Source organism: Palaemon carinicauda, chromosome 38 (genome assembly GCF_036898095.1).
Source record: "Palaemon carinicauda isolate YSFRI2023 chromosome 38, ASM3689809v2, whole genome shotgun sequence".
Lineage (NCBI taxonomy): Eukaryota > Metazoa > Arthropoda > Malacostraca > Decapoda > Palaemonidae > Palaemon > Palaemon carinicauda.
The window spans coordinates 48192256-48213451 of record NC_090762.1 but is presented as its reverse complement, the minus strand read 5'-3'; the positions used below and the strand labels follow the sequence as shown (position 1 = coordinate 48213451).

At 45.5% G+C, this 21196-nt stretch overlaps 1 protein-coding gene across 2 annotated transcripts; it reads right to left on the bottom strand.

Annotated features, from left to right (window-relative positions):
- Window positions 1–694: 694 nt before the first annotated feature.
- Window positions 695–20962, bottom strand: LOC137630603 (rho-related GTP-binding protein RhoU-like). Of its 2 annotated transcripts, none has more exons than XM_068362194.1 (3): window positions 20879–20962; window positions 19119–19307; window positions 695–3983 (listed from the first exon to the last, which is right to left on the bottom strand). In XM_068362194.1, the coding sequence occupies exons 1-3, from the start codon at window positions 20945–20947 to the stop codon at window positions 3633–3635; spliced, it is 609 nt and encodes a 202-aa protein (XP_068218295.1). In that variant the 5' UTR covers window positions 20948–20962; the 3' UTR covers window positions 695–3632. The 2 variants fall into 2 exon arrangements, with proteins under 2 accessions (XP_068218295.1, XP_068218296.1); XM_068362195.1 differs by lacking the exon at window positions 20879–20962 and adding an exon at window positions 19863–20129.
- Between the last annotated feature and the right edge of the window lie 234 nt (window positions 20963–21196).

The following is a 21196-nucleotide window of genomic DNA, read 5'->3' as shown; positions in this document are numbered from 1 at the left end:
TTATTACTGTGATCCTCACCTGAAAATAAAGTCAGCAGAAGTCGAAGTTACATCCCTGGACAATGATGACAACGCCAAAGATATTGCACCACACAATGAGGCGCCTGCTGAAGTAATTCTCATCTTTGCCGAGTAGAAACTTTTACTCATCATCATCATCTACTGTACGAATCTTCATTGGTGAGTGTTCCAATTTTATTTTTTTTTTACATATTTGTAAGGATGTGTCTATAGTAAAAGTATGTAGACAAAGTAAGCTTTAGCTTAAAAATTATTTGAGTGTGTTTTATGGGTTCCTAAGAGTATTGGGGTGCTATGCAAAAGTTATCTAAAAAGTGTTGTGATGCCTTGTAAAAGTTTAAAATTATAAAGATTAAAAAAAACTATGAATTACTGAAAAAAAATTATGCCACACAATTCTGTATCAAATTTGTGGTTTTTTAGCTATGTTATTGGGGGGTAGGAACATAACACCTGCGATAGCCGAGGGATTACTGTGGTAGACATGATCTCCAGACTCAGTTGACCAATAATTCAGGAATGTTAGCATCACTGATCTGTCAAATTTATATAGTGAAATTCAAATAATCTTCTGTATTGTAATCATGAAAATAAGAGTTGAGCAATTGTGGACACATTACATTAAATTAATACTGTATCCCTGTAAACGTTAAAAAGACAATGAAACAAAAAATAAGTGAAACATCAGTATTTACTAAATTTTAGCAGACTGATACAGAGCATAACGGGTATCATTACATCACAGACAAGTTTTATGTGCTTTGAAGACAATAGGACACACAACGAAAGAAATTATTGCTTCCGACTGGCACTTGTGCAAACAATACTAATAATGAAATCCTGTAGTATTTGTGTGAACTATAACAATGTTTTACCACTATATGCTCTAAGGCCTTTGGGATGAAATGACAACATATCATTTGTACAGTCCCATAAAATTTCTTATAAGTGTCTCAACACAACATGCGCATAAATGAATTCAAATTATTCCTTCATTAGTACAAATGCATTATTGTGCAGAACACTGCAATACAAAATTATATTTTAAAGATCTGTTTGTGCCATGCTCATTAACCCTCTTAAAGACAAACTTTAAATTGACTGGTTACCTATGCATTTGCTATACTGTACTATGGTATTACATCAAGTATTTAATGTTAAGGGAAATTAACTAGTAGTAACATTGAAATCAAAACAGATATTTTTGTTAAAAAGATAAAATCTGGCAAGGAATTAACAGTTATCTGAACTTCCCCAATGATTGTTCTTCTATATACTGTATAAGTACATTATAACAGAATATGCCTTTTGAAAGAAAGATTGTCTTAACCTGTAGAGAGTAATTTATGGAAATTAATCACTGTAGAAAGTAATTTATGGAAATTAATCAAACTTAAAATTTAGAAGGTTGCCCATTGTAATACATGAATCCATAAGGCATTAGCTCTGGGAATACAATTGTTGGAATGTTTATTTTGGTCACTGAGTAAATTACCAATACAGCAGCAGATACATACTAGTATGGCGAGACAAAAAAATAAGGTAATATAAATATGTACTATACTTTCTTCAGTTGAAAGTGAAGAACCAATATACAAGAAATTATAGATACCAAAAGAAAAGAAACATTTTACCAAGTCAAAAATTTCTGCTTTGTAATTGGTATCAGTTGCACTTTTGTTGAAGGTTCAAGGAAAAGACGTTTACCACCAGACTTAAAAAGGGTCAACTAAGTTTTTTAAACAAACTAAACTTCCTTTTACAGTTAAATCCTTAAAGTTTAAACACCAACACTTACCTCAACGTTAGACTGGATTCCTACTTTCTTGAAAAGTATCTTTAATTTTGTTTTGCTCTTAATGGTTATTAATTTTCGATTTTCCCTTTAGAATTTACCATGGCAACATAATTACAGTGCATGATATTTAATTGTTTATAGGAATTCTGTTAAAATACAGGGTACAGTACATAAAAACATCAAAGCCTGCTACTGCAAATGCAGGTTAACACCACAGTCAAAGAAGCATTAATAGTTTACAAATTTTGCATAAATGATACAACATAATGTAGATACTCTCCTCGCGTAATGTCAGATAAACTTATTTCAGTCTTTTCTAAGTATTAATGATTACATTTATCCCTCTTAATTTTGTCCAAGAAAACACATTATAAAATTGCAAAGTACTGTTTGAAACTCCTGATTTTCAAGTATCACATTGCCATGAATCCTGGTATTGTTCCAGGCAACAGGCAAATATATCCACAAGGTGTAGTTAACCTGAATTTATATGAGAAAAATAACTATTGATATACAGTACATACAATCCTCCAATAGCACAAAAATAGACTCCCTTCATTTAAGGCTATTTGTATGATAAGGAGCCACTTAAAGACCAGTAAGAAGCTCAACCAGCATATAAGATATAAGATATCTACATAATTTATCATATTCATCCCATTGTTATATTATTGTAGTTCAAGTACCCCACCAGTTCTGCCAAGAGGACCAGCACAAACATTCACATTTTCCTTTGTCAAGACTTCCTCATTTGATGAATAATTTTCACATATATTCAAGTGACCATGCCAAAGTATTCCTGGATTAAAAAATATCAACATCAGTTGAACCATTAATGAAATGAGAATCCTCAGATTAGGTGACCTAATATCTACCATGTGATATGACAAACTGTTGATATATTGAGGCACAAAACAGGCTATATAACTCTAAGCTATACTTAAAAGTTGGGCTTATCTATATATATGTTTATATATTTTCAAAGACACTATTAGAACATTATATTTTATGTTAAAACTTCATTAAATTGGTTTTGAATGTTTGAAAATTAAGACATGGAATACTTCATTAAGCCTTTATGCTCAATGTTGCACAAAGAATGCTGCAAGATTTGTCAATTCCAAAGTATTTGCAATTAAAGTTTAAAGTGGATACTTTATAATACCCCCAGAGAACTGTATTAAATTTTTGCCACCATGAAAGATGATTTGTATTAAATCTCAAAGAATATACACATTTGGCTGCATACTGATACATCTATTATAATTCATTACACTAACTATATACATAACTATCACAACATTTGGGATATAATTGAGCCAGTAACAAACTAGCAATACTATTTTCCATTTTTATTCCCTCATCACAATATGGACAGATAGGCACAGATATCCACTCTGAACTGAAGTCAACAGTTTTGTATACATGTAGTACATTGGTTCCAGACCACTGCCTTCAACACCATGAAGTTTAAAGGTTCATTGTGCAGGTGCTGCAGGATATTGAATAAATCATATTTACTTTCTATTTCCTTTTCACTCCTAATTGAGAATTTCACTTTCCCAAAACATGCATACACTGTACTGAAGTCAAAAGCACAATCTTCACCGACACCTTTTACTGTGCGCATTTTTTTAATTTTCAAAATCACGATCATTTTTCAACATGCAAAGTTGTAGGCAAGAGCTTGGTCACTGTTGAAGATATACATAATAACTATGAAAGTTGAGGTATACAATACAGTCATTAGAAAATGAGACACCATGTCAACAACAAAAGCACAATATTGTGGTGGCTGTGAAAGGAATGAAGATCATGAAAAGCAGCATAGCTTCCGCCAACCACGTTTCCTTGTGGTATCATCTGTGTAATCTAATGCATTACTGTTCAGGGGCTCATTTGCACCATCCCTTGTACAACTTTCTCCCCCCATCTTGCGATGTTTCGTAGAGAATGACCATTTAGAAGAGCCACCTCTATTGAGTGGAGGGGTATTTCGGGCTTCCAAAGCCGCCAAGATTGCTTGGTCAAAAACTTCCTTAAGATTACGTTGTGTAAGAGCTGAAGATTCAACATAAGCTACAGCTCCAATTTGATTTGCAAGCCGACGTGCTGCTACTTCTGATACTGGTTGCTCACGATACTGAGCCAATTCTATGAGGACCTGAAAAAAATAATTCAAGAGTTAGAAAAGGAGGATTGCAATATTAAAAATACCTGTTACCTTTTGCATTTCAAATGTAGCATTGAAATTAAAATACTGTATGCACAGAATTTAAAAAAAAAAAAATTCATAAACCTTTTCCTTTATGGAAAATGTTGTCTTGTTCTATATTAAGCTTCAGAATTGAACAGAAAGTTTCTTGTATCAAAAGTCACAATTGTTCTTTCGCTAATACAAACTAAGACTATTTATAGGGGATATTACTTTCGACGAAGCTGAAAGACGAGCCCTTAGACTTTTAGCGAGGGTTAACCTCCCACCCGCTAGTCAGCTGGGGGGAGGGGTACTGTTTTGGGCCTCAATATATCAACACTTGTCATATCACATGTTAGATTTTAGGTCACCTAATCTGAGGATTCTCATTTCATTAATGGTTCAACTGATGTTGATGTTTTTTAATCCAGGAATTCTTTGGTATGCTCACTTGAATATATGTGAAAATTATTCTTCAAATACTTTTGGCTCAAGGAGAAACATCTCTCTCCCCACTCAAACTTACTGGCTATTTTACTAATTTTCTTTTTTTTTTTTAAATTATATTTTTCTGTTATATATATGAAAACTTTCTAATAATGTTTTTATATATTTTTCAAGCTTTTCTTTACGGTCTTCCCCCCTTGGACTATGGGCATCCCGTAGGCTGGTGGCCTTTCGAGTGACTCGCCCTCAGCCACACGGGCGTTGTTATCGTTTGGATACTCTTTCTACGTTCAGATGTTGACATCACTCTCCCCCCTACGAGTTATTGAAGGAAAACTTCTTAGAATATTTTATTTTTCCTTTTTTCTTTTCCGCACTGAGCTATTTTCCCTGTTGGAGCCCCTGGGCTTATAGCATACTGCTTTTCCAACTAGGGTTGTAGCTTAGTAAGTAATAATAATAATAATAATAATAACTGCTTACGGACGTCTCGGAGCTTAAACTCAATCTTGCTCTCTCTCTGACAATGGCGCTTTCCATCGTTACGCGAGCGGCCGACAGATCCTCTGTGGGAGAACACCTTTCCTGTTAACAGGTTAGGTTGTGGTCACGAATATTTTTCTTCATTAAGTTGAAATAATACAGTAACTGTTTGCAATTTAACTTTGTTCCAACACGGAGTTCTTATCTCGATCTACTTTCTTAGGAGTATCTGGGATCTCCTCCCAGCCGACCAGAGTTTTGTGTAGTTTACTCTAGTCCCGTTTTCTATGAGGGGTAACCTCAGGTGGAGTGATACACGCCCTGAGGCTAACCCCGGGTCAGAGAGCATGCTTGCTTCGGTCTCGATCTCCAGTAAGTTCTCTGGTCGCGTCGCGATAACATCTCAACGCGCTCTCCTTACCCAGTGCGACCCTTTGTGTCCCCGACCCCCTTTGTGTCTTACGCGGTCCCCACATGGACCCATTGTGTTCATTCTATACCCTTTCCTACCATTCTCCTCTGTGTTCGTCATGTAGGGGCAGCTTATGTTCTCCTACAGCCACGTGTCCGGAGTGCGAGTCCTGGAACAAGGTGCAGTGGGTGCGCTTCGGCACCAAGAAGAAGGCGTCCAAGAAGTCACATAGGAAGCCGAGCCTCTCCTCGCCGCTTACTTCTCCCGATGCCTCGTCGGATGGAGCTTCTCGACCACCTTCCCCTACCCAGAGTAGGGGACGAGGTAAGTCAGTTGTGGGGAAGAGGCCCATTGCTCTTCCCCAGGAGTCTGAGTGGGTGCGGTATAACACCAAGAAGTAGGCGACGAAGAGGTCGCCTAAGAAGCCGAGCGTCCCTTCCTCCCTTGCTTCGCCGGGCGTCTCGTCTGACCGAGCTTCCCTACCACCCTCCCCTACCCAGAGTAGGAGACGAGGTAAGTCCGTTGGGGGGAAGAGGCCTGCGGCCCTTCCCCACGAGTCTGATCTTCAGGATAGTGGGGTTGTGGCGTCGTTCAAGGCGAGTGAGGGGCCCAAGGGAGGGGCGGGAGTGTGTATGGGAGACGGAGTCCTGGTGCAAGCAGGCCACATCTACACTGATGACCCCATGTGGGGGAATAATCTCCCTAATTCTTCTCCAGCCTCTTTGGCGTGTTTTTCAGTCACTTCTGCAGCCGAGGGCACCGCCGAGAAGGAGCCTTCCCCGCCGTCGGACCCCAATGCGTGGGTTCCCCCCAAGACGCCTTTTCAGGTCGCTGATGAGGATGGAAGAGGGCTTCGGGACCTGGTCCCCCACAGAAGAGCAGCGGCACCCGACGGAGGGACTCATCATGGGAGGTTCCAGTCGACAGGCGTAAGTCCACGAAGGTTCCGGCTCCATCCGCCCAGCGGAGAGAGTCACCCATTCGGTCTGGTAGCCGAGTCCTGACCTCCAAAGGCCACCTAGATCGTCACGAGCGCAGCCCTCGGCTTTCCTTGACGGGCAGGCCCGTAGATACGAGAACATCCGGAAGAGATAGGCCCAGGACGGAGGCCCCCGTCCCAACGGCGATGCCCATTCTTCGACGTGACCCCCGCGACCCTACAGCAGGCTCTGGCAGACCGGCATAAGTCCGCGAAGGTTCCGACTCCTTCCGCTCAGCGGAGAGTCGCCCCTTCGGTCTGGCAGCCGTGTCCCAGCCTCCAAGACTTTGACAGGCCGACCAAAACGTAAAGACAACCAGCAGCCACAAGGAAGCCCGCAGTGGCTTGGTCCTCCATGGGGAGAGACAAGTCCAGGACGGAGGCCTCCGTCCCAGCGGCGATGCCCGTCCTCCATCCAGAAACACCAAAGTCGTACCACAACAAAGGAGGCCTTCACCCCAAGCGGGGCCCCCTCGTAGGTGCTCCTTCTCAGGCAGAAGGGCATCCGATGGAAGGCTCAGCGGACGAGGCCCCCCGCGTACAGAAAAGTACGGCTCCACAGGCTAGACGAACCTTAGCCAGCGACGGATGAGGACTGGCTCTCGGGCCTCAGCAGGTTGGTAGATACCCCCGTGCAGCAGAGGCCCTCACTGGCTAGTTCCCTAGGGCTCCTTCGCCATCATCGCGGTACGTCTCCTCAAGCAGACCCAATCATTGACGGAAGTCATAGCACCAGGTCTCGGTCGACAGGTTCCGACTTCTCCCGCCCAGCGGAGAGAGTCGCCCCTTCGGACTGGCAGCCTTGTCCCGGCCTCCGGTTCTTTGATGGCCCGCCCTGAACGAAGGAGCCAACCAGCCAGCACGGGGAAGCCCGCGGCTCCATGGATCTCTGCAGGAGCTCCATCCTTCCAGCGAAGGCACCCGTTGGCTCGACCTGGCAGCATGGCATCCATACCCGGTACCACGACAGCTCCATTCAGGCTTCTTGGTCAACCGCTGGTATACCAGGGTACTCACACCCCACGGATTCCCCTGGAGGGGGTAGACCCATGACGGATACCTCCGTCCCAGTGGCTCCATCCATGATGGAGATAGCCGCTCCACCGTCCCGGCCAGCCCCATCCAAGCATTGGAGGTGGCCGCTGACACACTCATGACGGCTCCATCCTTGATGGAGCCAGCCGTGCCATCGTCCCGGCCAGCCCCATTCAAGCATCGGAGGCGGCCGCTGACATGGCAGGGTACTTAGAACCCCACGGATTTCCCCGGGAGGGAGTAGACCCATGACGGGTACCCCCGTTCCTGACGGCTCCATCCGTGATGAAGGCAAAGTGGTTTTCCCCTAGCAGGTCGAACGGGGCTATTGCCTCTCCGGTGCCTGCCTCAGTGGCCGCTGGAGAGAGGCCTCCGCACCTTTGCCCAGTGCCTCTTCGGCTCCGTCCGCCCGTCGGACGTAGAAGTTGGCACATGTAATCTTTCCCTTGACTTGCCCCCGTAGGGGAGCTTCGACTCCACAGTTAGCCTTCAGACCCTCCTACTCGGGCTCCAGGAGAGGGCGTTCAGGCCGCGGCTCTCGAAGGAGTTAAGAGGGGAGGCCCCCTACTCCTGCCGATGCCTCAGGTGGGGGGATGCCTCAAACGATCTTGGCAAGCATGGTGGGACCACGGAGCGGGTCCGTGTACCGTAGCAGTACTAAAGGAGGGGTACAGGCTGCCCTTCCTAGCGAACCCCCACCTCGGATCCCAGATCAACAGGCGGAGTGGTTGGCACCCAAGAACCCCTTGAGAGTAGCAGTATTGCAGGAAGAAGGCTCGGCAATGCTGGCGAAAGGGGCAGTAGAACCAGTCAAGAAACCGGGTCCAGGGTTCTACAACAGGCTCTTCCTGCTGGAGAAGGCGATCGGGGTCTGGAGACCGGTCATAGACCTTTCAGCCCTCAACAAATTCGAGTGCACACCAACTTCAAGATGGACACTGAAGTCGGTCCTAGCGGCCTTGAAGGAGGAGGACTTCATGAGGTCCATAGGCCTCAAACACGTCTACTACCAGGACCCTGTCCATCTCTCCAGCGGGAGGTTCCTAAGGGTATAATGGAGTACCGAAACGTTGCAGTTCAAAACCCTATGCTTCGGACTGTCGACAGCCCTCAGGGTCTTCGCAACAGTTTCAGACTGGACACACGAACAGGGTGTCCGCCAGATTCGGTACCTAGATGACTGGTTGTTGCCTTCAGCCTCAGAGGAAGTACTGAGGGAGCAAGGCGCGAAGCTCCTGCAGTTCTGCAACGTCTTGAGTATCATCATCAACCTGGAGAAGTCCCAGCTGATTCCCTCCACCAGGATGACCTACCTAGGGTTGGCCCTAGACTCCCGGATGGCGAGGGCTTTCCCCTCCGCGGAGAGACTGGACAACCTGAAACAGATACTCTGGCCCTTCCTGTCGGGCCAGCCTAGGAGAGCCAAGGACTGGCATAGACTGATAGGACTCCCCGCACAAGATAGTCCTGGTGTCCCCGGAGACGAAGGAAGTCGTGGAGTGGTGGCACGTCAGAACGAACACCCTCAAGGAAATGCCCTTTGCAACCGACCCTCCGGAGATGCTCCTGTTCACGGACGCATCCATGGAGGGCTGGGGTGCTCAATTCTCCACAAAACGGCAAAAGTTAATGGGAAGTCGAGGAGATGAGGACCGTACAAAGAGCGTGCCTAGAGTTCGTCCATCTACCCCGGGGAAGCACCATGGCTCCAGGGTGCGGCAACACCACAGTGGTGGCCTACGTGAAAGAGCAAGGAGGACTGAAGTCGAAGGAACGGTGCAGTCTCACGATGGAGTTCCTAGAATGGGCCGAAGTGGAACAAAGCAATTTTCAGCCAGGTTCTCTCCGGGGAAGAGGAACGTCCTGGCCGACGGCCTCAGCAGGATGGGTCAAGTGGTAGGGCCCGAGTGCTCCCTACACCCAGAAGTGGTCAAAACCCTCTTCCTGAAGTGGGGCTCGCCGGCGATAGACCTCTTCGCCATGAGACTAAACGCACAGCTCTCCGCGTTTTGTTTTCCTGTGCCAGATCCAGCAGCAGCGTTCGAGGACGACTTCCAATGGAAGAGACGGACGGCCAACCTGTGGGTGACTTTGGTAGCGCCCTGGTGGCCAGAGAGAGAGAGTGGTTCGCGGATCTAAAGGAACTGGCACGCCTTCCACCTGAGCCACTTCCAGACAGACCAGACCTTCTCTAGCAGCCTCATTTCCAGAGGTTCCACAAAAACCCTTGGTCCCTCCGCCTTCATGCATGGAGGTTATCGAGCGTCTCCTGAGAAAGGAAGGATTTCTGTCGAGGACGGCATCAAGAATGTCAGGGTACCTGAGGCGTTCGTCAGTCGAGGTGTACCAGGCGTAGTGGGCTACCTTTTCTAAGGGGTGCTCCTCGAAGAACATCAGGCCGTTAGGGGCCTCCATTCACGAGATAGCAGACTTCCTGGTCTATCTCAGGGACGAAGTGGGCACGTCCATCCCAAGTCTTCCTCCTGAAGGACACAGACCTAGGTGCCTCCAGATATATCTCGAGGCTTATCAAGAGCTTTAAGCAGTCGTGTTCCCCCCAAGCCGCTAGAGTGCCCCAGTGGGATGTGGCTAGGGTACTGAAGATGCTTTCGGAACCTCCCATTCGAGCCTTTAAAAGACATTCTAGACAAGGAGCTCACCCTCAAGGCAGTCTTTCATTTAGCTCTGACATCAGCAAGAGTAGGTGAGATTCATGGCCGGTCGTACGAGATCTCACACTCGAAGGGGTGGCGAAAAGCTACCTTCAGGTTCTTACCCTCCTTCATAGCCAAGACTCAGAACAAGCTGTTTGGGACCCCAAAGTTGAAGGGTTCTCAGTGCCAGCTATCCCTTGCTCGGACAACCCGTGGGACTTGCTGCTGTGCCCTGTCAGGGCAGTATGGCAGTATTTAGAGAGGACAGCTAGACTTTGTCCCGAGATCAAGAGTCTGTTCATTTTCCTCGGGACTGTGAAGAAGCCAGTCTCCAAGAACACTATCTCCTTCCGGCTAAGGCAACTGATCGTCAGGCCCTACAATAGTGCAGGGGTTCCCCTTTCCAGGAAAGCCCAGACCCCACGGCATTAGGGGGTCTGAATACTTCACTGGCGTTTGAGAAAAACATGGCAGTGGGCCAAATCCTGACTAGCCAGTCGACCTTTACGGCTCACTGCTTGAAGGACTACTCGAGAAAGTCCCTGGACGGATTCTCGCTCGGTCCCGTCATTTCCGCGCTCCAAACGGTTTAAAGGTGTAGCCCCAGTAGTAACTGCGGGTAGTAAGTCCAAGAGACACAGGTTCCTTCCTGAGCCCCTTTGTTCTTCCTTCCCCTATTCCCTTACCGGAAATGACTCAGGTAGCCCCCTGAAACTGCCATGGGATACACTATCATTGGAAGGACATGTCTCCCAGGATTCTTGCAGAAGTGAGTTACTTAGACACTAAGATGGTTTTTTGCATAGTTTTCCCTATTTTCTCGTGTTTTCTTTGAGGTCAGCAGAACCTAGTCTCCTACCTAGGTTCCTCTTCTATACTCATCACGGTCTCTAGGTCCTGAAGAACACTCCCACCTCCTAAGGTATAAGTCTCCTAAGAAAGTAGTTCGAGGTAAGTACTCCATGTTGGAAGAAATCACAAATTTTAAGTAATTTGTATTTTTCCTAACAGTACTTACCTCGAACAATTCACAAATTTTAAGTAATTTGTATTTTTCCTAACAGTACTTACCTCGAACTACTTTCGGGTTATGGCCCGCCCATCTTAACCCGAGTTCCTTACAGGACTTAATAGAAACCTATCTGACAAAACTTACTGGAGAGCGAGACCTGAGCAAGCATGCTCTCCGACCCCGGGTCGTCTCTGGGCGCGTATCACTCCGCCAGAGATGCCCCGCATAGAAAACGGGAGTAGGGTAAACTACACAATATTCTGGTCGGATGGTAGGAGATCCCAGATACTCCTAAGAAAGTAGTTCGAGGTAAGTACTGTTAAGAAAAATACAAATTACTTAAAATTTGTGATATTCCTCTGCTAGTGATGCCGTGCTTCTTCGCTTGGCTAAGACGGCCAACGTAAAAGAGCAGAGCCATTCGTTCCTGTGGAATCTGCTCTCCCTGCGCCATCCCGGTCCTGTTCTCCTGCGCCTGTGGCAGCTTCTTTGATCAGCAAGCTGACTTCCACCATTCCCTTACAAAGATGATGTCCCTTCCAAAAGGGCGTAGGAATGAGAGCAGTGGCTTATTGGCTCCTTTGGGTGATCTTTTCAGGGTGAACCCAGAAACGATCTTTGGCCACAGTTCACAAATAGCACTCGGTGCAGTCCTTCAACTTGAACAATGTGTATTGACGGGAAGCAGAGAGTGCTCCCCGGGGGAAGAGAGGTCCGAGGAAGGACTCTCCTGGGGGCGAGCATCTCTCTCTCGTCCTAGAACTAGAGACCCCGAGATATTTCAAATATCTTCCTGTTCCTGCTGAGCCATCCTCGATGAGCTCGCAGACGTTCTCCTCCACCTCCGGCTAAGAGCCCTCTTTTTGGCTCTCCTTCGTATTGGAGGATTGTCACTCACCAGGACCTCGTCGCTCACCCACTCCTCAACACTCGCCATCTCGGCCGCAGACCTCTCCTAGAGATCGAATCTTGTCATATTTGCCGATAGCTTTCTGTTTCGCGACCCTGGCTTGCTTTTTTGGTCTCTCCCTGGACTTGCCATTCTCCTACCTCTCGCTACCTGACAACTGTTAGTGGTTTGCGAGCTGCTATAGAATCTCCAGATTTTCTGACTGCTCATCGAGCTCCCGCAGTTCGTGGTTCACCAACTGTTCACAGTCCTCCAGCTGTCCATCGTTCTTTGGCTTCTTGTCAATCGCCAACGATTTGCCGTTCACCAGTTTCACTTCGATCGTCTACTGCTAGTCGTTCACTAACGAATCGCCGATTTCCAACTACTAAGCATTCGGTAGTTTCCCATCCTTCTCCAGCTCACCGTTTGCCAGCTGCTCGCCGATCACCAGCAGCTGTCATTTACCAACTGCTCGCCAATCACCAGCAGCTGTCATTCTCCAGCTGTGCTGAGTTTTCCTGTGACACACCGATCGCCAGTTATTATTATTAATATTATTATTATTAATTGCTAAGCTACAACCCTAGTTTGAAAAGCTGGATGGTATAAGCCCTGGAGCCCCAACAGGGAAAATAGCCCAGTGAGGAAAGAAAACAAGAGAAAATAAAATATTTCAAGAGCAGTAGCATTAAAATAAATATTTCCTAAATAAACTATAAATACTTTAAAACAAAACAAGAGGAAGAGAAATTAGATAGAATAGTGTGCCCGAGTGTACCCTCAAGCAAGAGAACTCTAACCCAAGACAGTGGAAGACCATGGTACAGAGGCTATGACACTACCCAAGACTAGAGAACGATGGTTTCATTTTGGAGTGTCCTTCTCCTGGAAGAGCTGCTTAGCATAGCTAAAGAGTCTCTTCTACCCTTACCAAGAGGAGAGTAGCCACTGAACAATTACAGAGCAGTAATTAACTCCTTGGATGAAGAAGAATTGTTTGGTAATCACAGTGTTGTCAGTTGTATGAAGACAGAGGAGAATATGTAAAGAATAGGCCAGACTATTCTGTGTATGCATAGGCAAAGGGAAAGTGAACCGTAACCAGAGAGAAGGATTCAATGCAGTACTGTCTGACCAGTCAAAGGACCCTATATCTCTCTAGCGGTAGTATCTCAACGGGAGGCTGGTGCCCTGGCCAACCTACTACCCAAGTTCTTAGGTGTTCGACAGCCAACCATCATTTGCCAGACCGTAGGCGATCTCCGTCAGATAGAAGACAGTCTTCCCAACACTCTCCATGTCGTTCATCGGCACTCGCCAAACCTCCATTGGCCAAGTCCTCATAGGGATTCTTCCTCTCATTCTCTGGCACGCAAACGCCAATCGTCAAATGCAGATCCTCATTCTCCCTTAGAGGATAGGTCTTTTGTTTCCCACAGATCAACCCGCAATCACCACTTTACAGCCAGGATGTCCAGGACATCTCGCCGGAAGGACGACTCCCAACGATCTTCTCTCTTATGGGAAGACCCTACCTTTAAGGAGCCCAAATAGGTAAGCCACCCTGTTCCATTCCCCTGTGAGGGGAAACCATCGAAACATCGGCCATTCGCCACATCGCATCGTTCTCCTGTCCGGTCATCCGTCAATTCAGGTAGGAGTCCTGTCCTATCCTATCGATCCAAAACCCTCAGCTTCAATCCTCTGGGGGGGGGGGGACGTTTCAGCCAGCACCGCAGTCAGCAAAGAACCTTGGTTCAATAGCCTGGTCAGAGCAGTCCACCAGGCATTTGTGGGAGGTGTCACACCTCTGCAATCGACCAGTACACCAAGAATTCCGCTGGAAAAGTCATTTTCTTCTCCAGGTGACCACAGACATGAGTCTACAGTACTCCCCTTCTCAGGAGCCCTTGGCATCTTCCATCTCTCCATCTCTCCCCTGAAGAGGCAACGAGGAGTAGATGAATCCCAGGACTCATCCCGGATCAAGCTGACATCAGTACGGGTACAGACATCGGAGAGGAGGTACAGCATTCATCTCTCGAGCCAAGAGTCTCTACCTCTTAAAGACACTCTGGCAGGATCTTTCCGCTCCCTCTCCTATCAAGTTGGTTCCATCAGAACTACAACCAGTATCCAGTCCCTTACAGGAGGACGTCTCTCCCTCAGCAGGTGAGGCACGAAAGGAAGATCCTTCAAGACCTTCACTCCTGGAGTTCCTCCCCGGAAGGAGCTGAAGGGTGCCAAGATTGTGCCAAAGTCTTCAGTAAGGGCAACAAGACCTTCGCAAGGGAATCCTAAATGAACATCTCTGAACCTGGTAGGGGCATCAGTAAGCGACACCTATCGTGCAAGGGACAATTTCAACCCACCCGAAGATGACGTCTTGAGGGTGGATGACTTCGGTGACGACGACGACCATCTTCCAAGAGCTCCTAGTCTAAAGTTATCGGAGGCATAGCATGCCTTCTGGCAGGTCTTAGCTTACATGAGAGCAATCAATGTGGGTTTTCTAACCTGGCAGTGGCCCCTACAGTACTGTACTTGTGTGCACCTAACGTCACCGAGAAAATTCCTCTTGGTCGTGGCTGGGAGAGGGATGCTGTGGACATCATTGATGTTCTTATCCAAGAGATAGCACCCTTTTTCTTGTCGTCGAGGAGGTTGCCCCGTGACGGGTCCTCTCCTACGAGTTTGGAGTAAGTATCTCTCCAACAAGGACAGAGAATTTTAAGCTCAGCTACAAGAGAAAATACCTTCTCTCTTTCTCCATCTGTGGAAGTGTAAGGGCGATTCTCTCCTTACCTAAGCGTTCCGAACATCCACTCAGGACGCCCATCTCAATCATTATGTCTTCGAACAGAGCGATGTGTTTTCATCGAGGTCTCCGAGCCTCTTCTCCAGTTCCGTCCTCTTCTAGAAAGGGTTAGTTTTTTCAAACTCTGCTCGACGAGGAGAAGGCATACGGTCAACAAGCAGTTACTCCACAGGACTTCCTAGGTATGTTCGACCACTATCACTTACTCTTAGATTCCGGAATGCTGTCAACGAGGAAGTCTTTGACCATCTAGCAGTTCTCACGAGAAGGTTTACCTTAGTGTCAAATCTAGTTTGTCAGGATTGGCTTCATTCTCCGAAGACTTCAGTACAATGGACTGATCCTAACAGACTCGGTGGCTGACCTTCGTTACCACCAAGACTTCACCCCGAGTTTGCCGAGATAGGGTTTTAGTCATTCTTGAAAGAAACCCTGTCTTCCTTATCAGAGAGATACCCTTGGATGCATTCATCGTCACCAAGCAGAAGTTTTTTCTGCAGATCGAAGGGATCCTAGAAGAGGATGATAGGAGTCTTCCCTCTACAAGATGCTCTGTCAGCCAGCAAAGGTTACGTCTCTTTAAGTCACCGTTTCACTGGGGTTCATCAACCCCACATTGGATTCCTTCGAATCTAGCCTCTTCTGGGGCACAAATAGGAGCATGAGAAGAATCCTCCCTTATTTTGCGGGTCTCTATGAGACCCGGCCAGGAGACGGATCCGAGAAGACGGTTGACAAATGAAATCTTTGCCATGGAGTCAACCTCCTTGGTCTTTCCCCGGATTGAACTCTCCCTCCAGAGCCATAAAAGATGAGGGCAACATTCCTACAGACAATGGGTACCACCGCGTACCACCGCCTTCAAAGAGAACTCAAATTTGAGCTCCGTCTCGTTTCTCAGACAACACCTGATGTCGACCTTAGACTTGAGCTAGAACTAGTGGATAGGAAACAGAGAATACAGCCAAGAGGATTACCTCTAGGTGCTGGAATTCTCCCTTCCTAGAGAGAGGATCCATCCGACCACTGGTCAACGATCTTCTTGGTTGTCGGAAGAATCGCCGACTACGGCAGCAGATGTTGATCATGTCTTTCCCATCTGCTGAAAAGACTTCCTTCACCCCTTGGTCTCCCCTTCGGAGGATTCTTCCAGCGAAGAGAGGGATTCATCCACTCCCCTGATGAGGGAGTAGTTCTTCCACCAACCACTGTGCAACAATCTTCCTGCTTGCCGGATGTATCACCAACAGCGGCGGCAAACGGTGGTCATCTTTCCCATCCACAAGAGACTCTTCCTTTTCCTGGTTGGTCTCCCCTACAGGCAATTCCTCCCACGAGAATTTGGTTCCCATATTCTCCGCCATTGCCCTTCAGAGCAGGCCTCATCTCACCTACTGATGTAGATCCTGAGAAATCCTGCAGGAATTGGATTCACCCATTCCCCACTCTTGATCTTCATGAACAGGCCATCAGACTTTTCTCACCAGGAAGACTCATCTTACCCAGCAGACATGTAACGCCAGTAGACTCATCACACCCAGCTGACTCATCTGCAACTCCCGACGGAGATTCAGAGAGAACCCCCTCAGTCACTTGTGAACATCTTTCACAAAGCAATATCTTCGCTGCAACCTCATGCCTGGAGATTATCCAGCTCCACCTCTCTCAGTCTCTCTCCCACAACAGGTTGCAAAGAGGATTTCTGGATACCTGTGTAAATTTTTTGGCTTTGGCTGTCCAGGCTAAGTGGACTGTAACTTGGTATCTCAGAATGGGGTATCCCTCCCTCAGTGCCACTACGCCAGCATTAAGGGAGTTCCTCAGTTACCTTCAAGAGGAAAGCCTCTCTCAGTCTTGGCAATCAAAGTCCACCGCTAGTCGAGCCTCGCCTTCAGACCAAAAGGATTTAACTGCCTCCTCCCTGTGAGGCAGAGAGGCCTCTCTCAGACGGGAGACATGGGGCGGCTCGGCTGAGTGCCTTTTACCCCACAATGGTGAACAGACCCTCGATTGGCTACACACCGTTCTGGGGAGACCTGAAGGGGGGTGCGGGGAGGGCCTGACCAACAGCCTGGTTGACAATTTGGGGAACTGAGGAAGTCCTCACAAAATGGGGAAGGTCCTAAGGTATCCGAAGTGGCCACATGGTCCCTCTGCGAGGCGGCAAGCAGCGGTGATGGCGCATGCCCTAAGGCAGCCACATGGGCTGGTAGCAAAAATGGCAACTACGCAGTTTGACTGTGAGGTCACAGGCAGCAAGGCTGGCGGTCTGGCCGATACACACATGGTCCACGTAGCGAGCTTAAGAATTGCGGCCATCTGTAAGGTGGAAATTGTGGCTCCTGCCATCCTAGACAATACTTCTGCCAAGAGAGTCCACCCCGAAGCCAAACCAAGCCCAAACTGCATTGATGGTGGCTTCGTCAGACATCTCTTGAAACAACCGCCAAAGTCTCTGCCACGGAAGTGACCCCCTGATGCCCAACGCTCACTAGGATCACCTGATGGAGAAGACCGGAGACAAGCAGGACTCAAACTCGCCGAGGTGCTGGATATGGCCCTGGAGTCCTGACTCCCCCCCCCCTCCCATGGTGACTAGTCCTTCTTCAACTTCTTCCTCTGGGTGGCCATAAGCTTCTATTGAAAGTCAGGCCAGCTCACACACTATGGGACACATGCTCTCTGAAGAACAAAGACGACCGCGACATGAAGTGCATAACAAGTGTGGATCTATATCCAGGTGTGAAAGAACCACAAGAGTTCCCATTCTCACCTGGACACCAAGGCTGAACACGCTCACTTTCCATGCTGAATGGCAATGCACAACCAACACAAAATGAGGGACACAACACAAGGTACGGAGACACTGGTGAGAAAATCTGGTCTGAAACAAGAGAGAAGTAATGGGGTTCCTGGCCCCCAGTCAAGGCCTTTGTTGACCTCGGGTCATATCCTGGCTCTTGAAGGGGTAGGGAGTTGGGGGAAGCCTAGACACTCCTATGAATGTGTTTTATGGAAGTAAACCACATTGGAACAAACAAATTTTAAATTCAAAATTACATTTATGCATTTGTATCTTTCATTTCAAGATCCATTGCCTATTAAAATATTTACCTTCAAAAAGCATATCTATGTTTTCTTATAATATATGTTTAGGTTAACATCCGAATTTTGTACATAACCTCGTTTTTCCCTAACTGTTCTTTATTCTTCTAGGTACAAGTATGTGATTGTCTTAATGTTAACTATAGGGTTATCATATGGACAAAAGTATTTTTTTCATTCCAATTCAAATATTCTCCTCAACTAAAGTAACCCTTTTATGTATCACTCACCAACTACTGCTTTTATTTCCACTTTCTACCTTCTTATCCCCCGAAAGTCTAATATATATGTGCTTACATCTTTTAATTTTCACTTGGAAACTAAAAACGCCATTGTTTGTCACTCAAGCCACCTTTTTTCAACCCTTTTCTCCTTATACTGTATGATGTACACTGTATTATTCTTCTTTATATAAAAAACCACTTGCCCCAATATATTTATAAAAACCATTGGATTTTCACCTTTTCCATCCACTTCTTTCTTCGTCATAGCATCCATCAACCTACTCTTCTATTTTCATTCAAGAATTCTGGAGCAGAAACCATTTACTTCAAACTATCAAGCCCCTGTTATAATATTTCTACAATAATCTTCTATTCCATTCACTCCAAGAACTCCTTTAACTAACAACCGTGATATCCCTTTCTGTCACCTTAACCTCTACCAAACCCAACCAGGTACAGCTTCAGTGCCTCACAAGAAAATATATCACACTTCATTTCTATTCTGGGACTACAGTATATTCCCTATCCCGATTTGTTCAATTGTCACACTCAATATTCCTCCTACAATCTTTACACACGTTTTACTATCAATCATTCTCAAAGACTTGGCACAAAAAGCACTACCACCTTCCTAACTCTGCATCTCTTAGCATCCCAGGCAAAAGAGACTTGTCCTTCACACCTGTACAAACGCTGTAGTTTCCAATTTCCTCCCTTATATACAATAATAACCAGCTTTCTTTAAACAAAAAAACTCCCCAACACAGGTTTTTAGTTTTTATATGTAAACTCCATGCTCTTAGCTATTTGGAGATTTTCATATCAAGGACATAAACAAGATTTTTTTTTTCTGGTTCCAGATTTTTTCAATTAAAATTTTCTAATGAGGAAGGAAGTGAAGTTTTGATTTATATACAGTACAATAGTAAAGTATCGCATTGAAAACAAATTACTTCCAATGACTAATCACACAACAAAAAACTTTGCAGAATATTTCCAAGGAATAACTGCAGCAAGTTATTTAATAGTTGAATAATTTACCTTAACATCTGTCCTGAGATCGCTCTGAGTACCAACAAGCACCATGGGAGCACGCGGATTGTGTTGCCGTAATTCCGGCAGCCATTTCTCACGTACATTATGAAACGAGGTCGGTGACACTACACTAAAGCATACCAGAAAGACATCGGTTTGTGGGTAGCACAGGGGCCGTAGGGAGTCGAAATCATCCTGGTGGAAAAAAAAATAATAATTAAGCATCTCCTACATAAGGCAAAAACTGTAAAATAACATTTTGTATATTGCAATTAGTTTAAACTATTATTCAAGAATTAAGACCTTAAACTATGAACATTATCCATGGATTTTATAAATAAGTTGCAATAGCATTCTGTAGTAATACATCCATATGAATATTAGCAACAATAGATTATTTAAATGTTCATGGCTCTCAAAAACAAAATTAGAATATTCCAAGGTCTTTGCTAAAAACATTTCCACATTAAGCAAATTATGACATTTCCCAAAAGCACATCCAAAATCATTACACATTTTTATACAGAATTTTGTACAGTGGTAAAAGAAAAAAAAATCACGTGAAAGAAAGCCTACATAAAACAGGTCCTTCCTAAATTACGTTTTGCTCCCGACGGTGTAATTCGCATAAAAAATAAAATCGCCCTCGATAAATGAACATATGCTATTGTTTATGTACCATAATTACGCATTGTAGCAATAGTTATACAAAATACATTACCGGTATATCCTCTGGAAATACATACTTACATGGTGACAGTTCATGAAAATTACACGTATCATCACACCTTCCGGAAACAGCAAATATTTTGCCTTGGCTATCACACGTTTTAGATAATTTACTCTGGCTCCAGGAGGGTGATTTCGGTGGCGACATCGAAGTAATAGATGGGATACTTATACGTGGCGACAGATTTCGTCGTTTACTGTCTGGTGAACATCGCATGTTTTCCCGAAGCCAAAAGGTGGATCCAAGGATAATGTTCGTTTTATTTCCGCCTAACGTTAGTCACCCGTCCGAAACCCTTCAACACCTGATGACTTTGCTGAACCGATCTTTGATCTGAAACTTCACATTGGGGGAATAGACAAAAATACTAAAACAAAACTTACTGTGTCTTTTTGATCTGGAACTACATGACGAGTCTTCAATTTGTATTCTAATCTTAATAATAATAATAATTGCCATTGATATATTCGCAGGGAGATGAAAACCTGGAGGCTTATACATTACAACTAAGTTAGCTCCGAAATGTATTTGATGAAATATAAAGGAACTCTAATCAAATTTATGTTGTCTCTAAACCTTGAACGATAGCTTTATTGAAAAGGTACGAATCGTAGGGTCCTCCCGAGCACCGTTCAGGTAAACACACGTACACCATGTGTCCGAGTGGTGGAAAAATGACCAACCTCATAATTGCAGGAAAACTCGAATTCCTCTGGTATGACTCACATCGGAGGAACGCATACTCGTCACACAAAACCATAACACCCTAACCCAGTAGTAGTATGCGACAGGAGCCAATTGAACCTTAAGCATTTTGGATGTAAGAGCGATTTTCGTAGTTTCGAGATCAACATTGGTTTGCTCGGGCGAGCTGGTGTGTGACAGAATAAGCCCAGTGTTGACAATACCGCTTGCAATGCAATGGCTACAAATATAATCGAAAAAAAATCACGAAAACAAGTGCAAAGAGTAATTTTAAAAATGATCGAAATATAAGTATGTAGGATACTCGTTACACCCAAGAATAACTCGTAACCGGTGAACTCGTTGGCAAAACACAGGAACAATCTGCAAGAATTGGTAGCGTTGAGGCACGCCGCTTCATCACGTGGGTTGGTGGTCCACTTGTTCAACTTTCGTTAAGAGCACCTGCGCACCCCCAAGAGAACTTGTTCGTCATCGTTTAAAACGGAACCGCAGGTAACTACTACAGTTCTACTACGACCACTACTACTGGCGCCACCATTCCTCGGTGGTATGCCTTGCAACAAAATATTTATATTACAATGCGCTATGTAGTCAGCTAAGATATATATATATATATATATATATATATATATATATATATATATAT